The following is a 9,651-nucleotide window of genomic DNA, read 5'->3' on the forward strand; positions in this document are numbered from 1 at the left end:
TATATCGTGCATTTGCCATTTTATAGTGCTGTCTGAATTTACTAATTCCAAAATCAAGTATTTGCGAAAAGCTAGCGTGCATCGATGTTCACTAGATTAGCGAATATAGACAACAATGCAACAAAACAAACAATTTTCAAACAAAAAAAACATGTTTTAAATGTATTTGTTTAATAAACCATCCACATTTTCACCATCAGAACACAATGGAGTCATAAATAAACGCTGTGAAATGTTGGCATTGATTTGATTTTGACTTTGTGAAAGACATGGATTTTCCTAAAGAAAGTTGTGTTGATGTCTTACAGCAACGGATCCCCAGAACAGATCTGCTGATGCTGCAGGACTGAATGTAGAGGTGAGAGTTCAGTTCACAACAACCGAATTCATGGTAGATATAGCAATGTCAATGTGCAGAACTGTTATTGCTGCTCAGCATATTAAAGTGTAAATAAACTTCTGTGATTTAAACTCTAATCCTGACTTTGATACTCGTGTCAAAGTAATTTCATGTCATGTGTTCATGTGTTTATCAGGGGGATGAGGACCTCCATTACGCTGCTTTAAGGCACAAAAAGACCAACAAATCAAGTAGACAGAAGAAAGACACCATCAGTGAATCTGTGTACTCCAGCATAAAACTGTAGATTTGTTCTTGTTTATATGAATGTCAGATTTACTCTGAATCCGTGTCTTTTGCAAATCAGATTAAATATTTTGTATTTTAGCAAAGTTCTGTTAGTTCTGTTGTAAAACTGTCTTGTATTCAACTAATAAATGTTTTATTAAAATCCATTTTACTTCACTGACTGTATGAATACACATGCAAACTTTCATTTTTACATTCAAAGAACCAAAATCACACAAAGTAATTTCCTGCTGTCTCCATCAGTCTGGTACCAGGACGTGGACCGGACTGGTACCTTATCCCGGTACCACTACCCTAACCTGGTGAATTCCTAACTCGTCATATATGAAGTATGATTTGGGCCCCCTTTGTATCAGCTGTAGCAGCTGTTCCCGTTAAATCAGAGCCCCCCTGACCTCTAGAATATTGACTCCTTTTCAGCTTTTAAATCCAGACTCATAACCTGTTTAAATCTGCATTCCCAAATTCATAACTTTTCCTTAATTTGTTTTCTGATATTTATTTACTGTGTTTCTAATATTCCCTAAAGTAATGTTGTTTTTTGTTTTACTTTGTACAGTGTTTATTCTTTCGTAGATGGATGGTCTTTTTCTATTGAACGCAGGACGAACGCCTGATGGACTGTTCCATCTCAGAACGTCTCTGAGAAGTCAGAAAAAGGCAGAGATTATATGTCAAAGTTCAAATTATGTAACCTCGTACATTGCTGCTCACTTCTTTTGCAGTCTTAGCTAAGCAGAAATAATGCAACAAAGAGATATTGTGGTGAGCCTGAAAGCGGGTTGGAGGAACTTTGAGGTTAATGTTTGCAAACCCCAAATTTACCACTTCAGACAACAAATAATTAAACACTGACTGAGTGAAGTACTGGACAAAACAGGGAAATGTGTCTTCAGGGGACACTACATGTATAAATCTCGTGTGGCAAATTCGCGGCTCCCTCCTGCCTGAGCTAGACGCCGTGGCCGCATGTGGGAGGAGCTACCAGCTCATGTCTTTAGGAAGATAGCTATAAGGATCGGTGGATTTCTCACTTAGAATTTATAAAAGACAGATGATGCTGAGAAATAAGGTTTATTTATTGTGAAGAGTTAAACATCAGTAATCATGTCTCCTTGTTTGGGATTATGAGATTTTTAAAAGATTTTCCCGGTACAGGGGGGCTGTGTTTGTTTGACAGCCGCTTCCAAGGTGTTTCTGTGTCTCTGTGGCTGAACTTGAAGGCTGACTGTCTCGTATGAACTCCAGGGGAAAGACTAAAATTAGAGGAATTTTTTCCTTTTTTTAATTAATTTTTTAAAATGTCTCGATGAGGCCCGAGCCGGCCGCCTCCACACTCTGCAGCGGCTCTCTGTCTGCCGGCATATCAAGTGAGTGAGCTCCACTGGGGGGTGCGGGGGGGTTGAAAACCAACAATCTGTCCAAAGTGTATCTCACCTTCACCCTAAAGTGGCCGAATGAACTCTGCGACCCCCGCGTCTCCAGCAGGTTAAGGAAGTAGTTTAAAGTTAAGGGATAAAAATGCAAAACTTGGATTAATATTCTACCCACTGATCGAGTCACCGTAATCATCATTTACCTAAAGCTGAGTTCCTGATTGATTCCTAATGCGACGCAGCGACCTGTCAAACTTAAGGAATTAAAATTTTGGCTCTGCCGCCCAATTCGCGCCTAACAGCTCAAATTGAGCTGCTGCCAGACCTTTGCGCTGCACTCATTGCTAAAATCGTGCCGCGGGACTTCAGAATACATGTCTGTATCATGGACTCAACATTGAAACTGGCCGCCTTCACCAAATGCACCTTAAGACTTTCATCAAACCTAACAAGCGCTCAACATCTCTTGATTTTTGTTGTAAGTACTTATTTTATAAAGTGAGCCAACATAAATTTAATGATTTATCTCATATCTTTTCCAAAAACAACTTCTGGATCTGGAAACATGGTTTTAGAGACTTCCTCGATGCCAACCGACAGATAGAGTCTGCTGTCAAGCTTTTGCGTACTTTCTGTGTTTCTTTCTCTGCACAAACGGCTTGACTTGATCCCCATTACGCCAAGTTAAAATACCTGTTATTAGGATTTCTGTTGACCAGTTGAGTTATCCCAATTTCTCAAGCTTTTCTGCAGGATTTAAAAAATTCTATGTTTCCTCACTGATAAGCATGAGCTAGCTGAGATAAACAATTACAACACAGCGTACACTGGTATTGTTTTTTTTCTTTTTTAATTGACGGAAAGTCACGCATAATGAGGAAAAATTAAGACCCGTTCACCCAGAAGTTAGGACAATACAATGCTTTGTAATGCCTTATTTTAGTTCAATCCCATTTTAAGGCCCATTTATACTTTTTAGAGCTCCACTCCATGTCAGGATTCTGTGCTTAGGTTTGGTCATGTTCTGTTTTCCCCATCAGGCCCACCATGCTCAGGTTAATCATCCACAGCAGTCTTCATTTAGTTCATCAACCTCAGTGTATTTAAGTGTCTGGTTTTGCAGTTCATCAGTTTGGTCACCTCTTCTGTTTCGCTGTCACTGACTTGGTCTCGTGTGGTTTTTGTCATGTTTAAGTTTATTTATGAAATGTTTAAGTTTCCTCCACCAAGTCTTGTCTCCTGCGTTTGGGTCCTTCACCACCAGCCCTGACACTCTATTGATCTTTGGATCTATTGTGAAAGTTATTTTTTACTTTGGTTGTGCTATTCTTAGACACAATTTAAAAAAACGGTCACTTTTGTAGAACAAAGGTAACATAGGAACAAAGATATTATCCATAATTGCATGATGTGCACTACTATTTGCAATCCATAAATCATTCATCTACATCAGGGGTCTCAAACTCGCGGCCCGCGGGCCATCTGCGGCCCGCCGGATGATGATTTGCGGCCCGCGTCTTCATATAAACGATTACTGTTGGTGCGGCCCGCAAGGTTGATATGAATGACAGTTGTTTTGTGAAGAGCTGAACGAACCAATCACAGTGAGGAATATGACTCTGGAGGCGGGACATCGGCGGGCTGTCCAGTACCTCTGTCTATCATTCATTCATTCCTCCAGTCAGATGGGAGGACGAGGAGCTATGAAGCCGCTGGAAGTGCTTTCACACTGAACGTGATTCTTGTGCCCCGCCCCTCCATCGCCGCGCGACAAATTCACAGCGTGCCGCTCATCAAAAAGCGAGTTTCTGACGCCGCGCCGGGTGTTGGAGGAGCTGAATGTCTCACTTAGAATGAATGGGAGACACATGTGGAGTTTTATTTATGTCAAAACTCCAGCAGAATTAAGACATTTCCGCGCACGCATCAAACATTCCGCGCGGACAAATCAGACTCTCGCGAGCGCCTTTTCCTCCTCCACAAGCAGAAAAACTCTGACTACTTCCACGTGCGTGAGTGATGCGCGCGTGCGCGAGAGCAGAATCTTCAAAGGTGCTTCCACAACGGCCGTGTGGGGTGCGTTCAAGAACGCGGTCTGCGCGTGGTCAGCAGGTGGTATCCACACCTGCACAGTGCGGTCACGCACGCAGTAGCAGAGAGGAGATTCTTCTTCTATTGTATTTTTACTGTTCATTAGAGCACTTCTGCATCTACAACAGGGAGAATCTCAGAGGAAATCAAAACGGTGGAAATCCCCCAAAATGTTTCTCCATACTTTTAGTTGTCACAACTCTGTCCTTTTAAATGTCTGTCTGGGTGTCATATTAACCCGACCGGACACAAACCGCAAAGATTCCTTTCTCTTTGATCGTGTTCAGCACTTCAGTTCTTTGAAGCAGACGCCACACATGCAGCTCCCAAATCAGAGCTCCTGATTGGTCAGAGCTCTGTGCTGCTGCAACTGTGCGTGGAAATGTTGAACCGGAATGAAGATTCAGTGGGCGTTCAGTGCGTGTCCGATTTGTGCGTAGAGCTCGAGACCAGAGTTAAAAAAAATTGCGTAGCAACGCGCAGTTACGCGCGCTCCAGATGTGGAGGCCAGGAATGCTGGTGTGCGCGCGTTTGCATTGAGGTTTCAGTGAGCGCGCTGCTCTCAGCTCAGAAATGAAGGAGGTTCTGTAAATACAGAGATTTGAAACTTAATAAAAATAGTTTTCTCTGGTCCAGAGTTTCAGCTGCAAATATCATTTGTATTAGATAATTTGCTCAAGTTAAACGTATATCTCCTCAAAATATCAAAATATTGTACTTTTACTATCATTACAGAAAAAAAAAAACTTCTAAATAATTTGTTTTATTATTTTTTCCTTCTTTTTTTCTTAGAATCCTTCCAAAACTTTCAGACAAAGTTAAAACAAATCTTTCCTTGTTTCCCTCCACATTAGTGATGAATTCTGTTTTTTTCTCAGAGATTCAGTTCTCTGGTTCACTGTAAACAGCGGCTCTTTCTGCCACCAAATGCCTTTTTAGGTTGTTTTTGCCATATTTAATTTATTATCAACTACATAGGATTATGCACAATATCCATAACTAATGTAAACATGTTTTTATTCATATTCCCCCAAAGGGGCTGCGCCCCACCATTTAAACACTGTTCCAGTCAGTCAGTCAATCAGTCAATATATGGTTTCTTCAGTCGTCTGTATCTGCTGTATGGTCATGGTTATCATTTTATTTATTCATTATTGATTTTTTTAAATTAATTTTTAAAAATTAATTATTTTTAATAAAGCTGTTTGAGAACATTGGAATGTTTTATCAGTGATTTTCTTGTGAAAATCCTGATGCGGCCCAGCCTCACCCACACTCCGCCTCCAGCGGCCCCCGGCTGAATTGAGTTTGAGACCCCTGATCTACAGGGTCACGGGGTGCTGGAGCCTATCCTAGTTACTGTTGGGCAAAGGCAGGGATGGACTTGGACAGGTTGCCAGTCTGTCAAAGAACCACAGCTCACACTGACACACACGGAAAACAACAAAGTCAGTCACACGCCCGACCTCTGAGGACATCGTAGCGATCGGTATCTTGCCCAAGGACACTTTGACCCACATGACAGGACAGAGCAGGAACCAAACGTGCAATCAGAGGTTGACCGCTTTACCTCTGTGCCACAGAATGTTTGTATGTGGTAGAACTACTGAAAGCTAACTTCCTCTTAACACACAAAAAATTGTGTTAAACTAGTGTATCTCACAGAGCGACCTGCTGACTCAGGACTCGGCTTCCTGCATGTTTGTATCGGGTCTGCGGTCACCTACTTGGGTCACAGAACTGTTTAAAAAACTGTTTTTGTCTATGATTTAAAATTTTAGCAAAATGTCTTACTAAATATTTACTGATGATAATTATGATTTCATTTTATTGTTAATCAGTAATCAAAAATAACTTTAAGAGTGGAGAACCTTTCATTTTATTAAGCTCTTTGATTCCTTTATATGTTACACACGTTTGCTATTTAAAGCCACAGAAAGACAAAGCTTGAATATATTTCTTTAGGTATGAAATAAAAATGTGCCATAAATAAGAGCTTGGATGAAACTTTCAACAGAATGAAATTGGATAACAGTGAATTAAGTTGTAACAGTTTGCCTCATTTATTGTGGGAGTTACATTCTAAAAATAATGCGTGATAGGTGAAATCAGCAAAGTGGGATTACAGGCTGTTCAACTCCCCACTAACCATTTTCAGACTTTTCAATTCCTGAAATTCAAACTGTCATAGAAAAAAAAGTCCAGTATCACAGAAAGAAAGCTAAGATCTGATTGCGATTGGAGGACAGTTAAACACATTCTGTACAGGAGATACAGTCCAGAGAAGATGATTGACAAGGTCAACATCCAATCAGAGCACAGAATATAGTGCACTGGGTTAGGAAAAATAACAAGCAAAAATTGCATTAAAAAAAATCCATAAAACAGTGATTTTGCAAATAAAAGTTTTTTACAGGTCCTCAAATCTACTTTCAACCTTATGGTCTTGCATTATTTTTTTCTGACAAAAAGCACACAGCTGACAATAAAAAGCAGAAGAATCCCTGTTCTAATGACAGATAGCTGAACTAAAACTGTAGTCTGAGCTGCTTGACTTCTGACCATCACCTCGGTTCCACTCCCAAACAGCATCTTCCCACAGGAGGCTACAACACAGAAGTAGGTTCCAGCATCAGAGAAGTTCAGGTTCTTCTTCTGCAAACTGTAGGTACAGTTCCATGAAGGAGGTCCTGGAGCAGCGACAGGTTTGCAGTGTTTTCTCTGTGTGTGGAGGACCCCCGGCTGAGAGCCATGTCTGAACCAGCAGACAGTGTGTCCTTCCCCACAGTTCCCAGTGTGAACCGTACAGCTGAAGTTGATGGAGCCACCAGATGGGATGATCTCCGACGTCGGTTCCTGGACGATGATTTCTGCCTGACTTTTTTCTACAGAGAATCGGCTTCATGAGAAACAAAACCCTTCCTTGTTCCCTTTAGTCAAAATTTACCAAAGCTGCTCACCTTTAACGCTAAGAAAGACGCCGTCCCCAAACTCCACCTTGTTGGTGTGCGAGCTTCCACAGAAATAAGTGGCTGAATCTGAGAGCTGCACGTCAGAGATGTGTAAGTGGTTGAAGCCGTCCTCCTTCTGCAGAGAAAATCGAGGGTTCTTCTTCAGCCAGTGGTCCACTTTAGACGGGTCATCGTATTTGTGAAAGAAAAATAGAAGCTCAAGTCTTCCTCCGAGGGTTTGCTGGTACCAGGAGAAGTGCATCGCGATTATCTTTTCATAGAAGCATTGCAGCGTCACGTTTTCCCCGACAGTGACGGATCGGACACCAGTGTCCTGTTTGACTGCTCCAGCCCAGACCACGGCGGACAGATGGACTGATGAAGAGAATATCAGAGATGTGCTTTCAAGTTTAAACTGTGAGAATGAATAAAAGTTAGACTCACAAAATCCAGACAGGATCACACACAGCTGCATCTTCACAGAGCTCGCGAGGTCTGATGTCTGGAGACAAGTAGTTGACAACAGCCGAAAAATGAGGTCACATTTGATTGGGTGAGAGAAAGGTCGATCTGTGTAAAAGCCCTATATCCTGCCATTAAAATGAGATAAGCAATTCAAAGACTGATGCCAATGAAAAACATGTTTTCATGTTTTCTTAAACATGTTTTTAACATGTTCAAGTGGTGTTTTTCTTATGATGGATGACATATTTGAATAAAGAAAATTAAGCTTAAAATTGTGTTTCTTTATTCAAAATGTGAATCAGGAGCAGACAAAAAATGCATTTTGAAAAACCTTGTTTATCGATACTTAAACTCTACAATCAGCAGGCCACAAGCTCCCTACTCGCCTCCATATTGATGCATCCACTTGTAGACAACTAGATCCATGAACGTCTTTTGAACGTCTTTGCTGACACAATCTCACTCCCAAACACATATTGACGTTTGGTTAAGGAGCCCTCCGCATCACTTTTTGACATTTTGGGTGTCCCCAAGTCATTGGGTTTTTTTTTTTTTACGTGCTGGCTGTTCCCATTAAAGCACTGATCCCTGCCCTTCGGGTCGCGAACCAGAACTGGTCCAGTACCATGATGCATAGCGCACCAGTACCCTAACCCTAACTCAACACCGGACCAGAACCGGATGAGGTACCAGACGCAAAGCAGGTTAAGGTTAGGGTACCGGTGCTGGATTTGGGTACAGGGTTAGGGCACCAGTACCCTAACCCGATACCAAACCAGATGCGTGAACCAGTACCGAGATAAGGTTAGGGTACCAGTACTGGGTTAGGAGAATAGGTGTTCGGACCCCACCCTCCATCAGAGGGCAGGGTCAGTGCACAGTCCATACAGCCCCACCCAGGAGCAGGATCCCAGGACCACCCCACCCCATTAAGGGTACTGGTATTGGACGCATCACTTTTTGACATTTTGGTTATCCCAAACAAATTTTTGACGTGCTGACTGTTCTTAAAATCAAGGGTTCGCAACCCTCGGGATGCAGTACCAAATGCGGTACCAGATACAGTCCTGAATGTGGTGCCGGATGTGCAATGGTCCTTAAGGTATGAACCAGAACCAGGTTAAGGTTAGGGTACTAGTACTGGGTTAGGGTACCGGTACTGGACGCATCCCAAGGATCAGTGCGCATCCAGTACCTCATCCGGTACAGCGTTCTGAGAGCTGCAGACCCTTGATTTTACGAACAGCCAGCACATCAAAAGATGACGAGTTTGGGACAACCAAAACATCAAAAAGTGACACAGAAGGGCCTGAGCCAAACGTCAGTTTATGATGACTTGGAGATGCGAATATGTTGTCTGGGGTGGCAGATAGATCAAAACTGTACGGCTGGATAGCTCCAATGTGGCTCGCCATTTTTGTTACGCTGGTAATCCTAAATTAGCATTGTAAGCAGTTCTACGTTAGCAGGAGAATGTCGGGAAGCAGAGGCAGGATTACTGTGTGCCAACAGTCCCAGCCACAACTTGGAGGCAAATTCCTAATAAGAAACTATGTCTTTGAAAACGACACAAGATTTTGATTGGTTAAAAACAGCAAAAATTAAAAGACCACTAAGAAGGTTTTTACAATTGATCAAAAGGTGATTAGAGTGGAACTTTAATACAAAAGTTACAGGCAAAAAAAACAAAAGATTGAAGTATCAAACGTTAAAAATGAAAACTCACTCTTTAGTTCTTTGGATTTCTGGTGCTTTATCTTATCTGTTAGCCATTAGCGACATTCCAGTCACACTCTTTTTGTTTCTTTTCTCATATTGAGTGTCTGCTGGTCTTTATGTGGCTGGAGTTATCAGCACAGAACTCCCAGACTCTGCAAAGACTTCCCTGAGTTGTGTTTTTATGGTCAAAGTCATGGATCAATCAGTTGTTTTCCAGCATATTCTGTCTTGTATGGTAATTGTTATGTGCACAAAAGATTCAAAAAACAAAGTCTTCATACATGATGCCACCACCTTGTGAAGATTATTGGAAACCCAGAAAAGATCGCAACTCCTTCAAATTGCGGGGGACTGGCCAGGATTTTAAGGATTCTATCTTTTCTGGATCTGTGTGGACACC

General features: G+C 41.8%; 2 protein-coding genes across 2 annotated transcripts in view; one reads left to right on the forward strand and one right to left on the reverse strand.

The window, feature by feature from the left end:
* LOC112139515 overlaps positions 1 to 735 on the forward strand; it is a 2,636-nt gene extending 1,901 nt beyond the window's left edge. Inside the window, exons 4-5 of the mRNA XM_024262333.2 lie at positions 309 to 358; positions 537 to 735. Coding sequence (XP_024118101.2) covers positions 309 to 358; positions 537 to 647 — 161 coding nt within the window. The 3' untranslated portion in view covers positions 648 to 735. The remainder of the gene's footprint in view (positions 1 to 308; positions 359 to 536) is intronic.
* A 5,203-nt stretch (positions 736 to 5,938) lies between these two features.
* On the reverse strand, positions 5,939 to 7,516 carry LOC112139551. Its single transcript, XM_036210741.1, has 2 exons — positions 7,077 to 7,516; positions 5,939 to 7,001 (listed from the first exon to the last, which is right to left on the reverse strand). Exons 1-2 carry the CDS (start codon positions 7,327 to 7,329, stop codon positions 6,568 to 6,570), a joined length of 687 nt encoding a protein of 228 aa, XP_036066634.1. The 5' UTR covers positions 7,330 to 7,516; the 3' UTR covers positions 5,939 to 6,567.
* Between the last annotated feature and the right edge of the window lie 2,135 nt (positions 7,517 to 9,651).

This window comes from Oryzias melastigma, unplaced genomic scaffold, assembly GCF_002922805.2.
Source record: "Oryzias melastigma strain HK-1 unplaced genomic scaffold, ASM292280v2 sc00231, whole genome shotgun sequence".
NCBI classification, from domain to species: domain Eukaryota; kingdom Metazoa; phylum Chordata; class Actinopteri; order Beloniformes; family Adrianichthyidae; genus Oryzias; species Oryzias melastigma.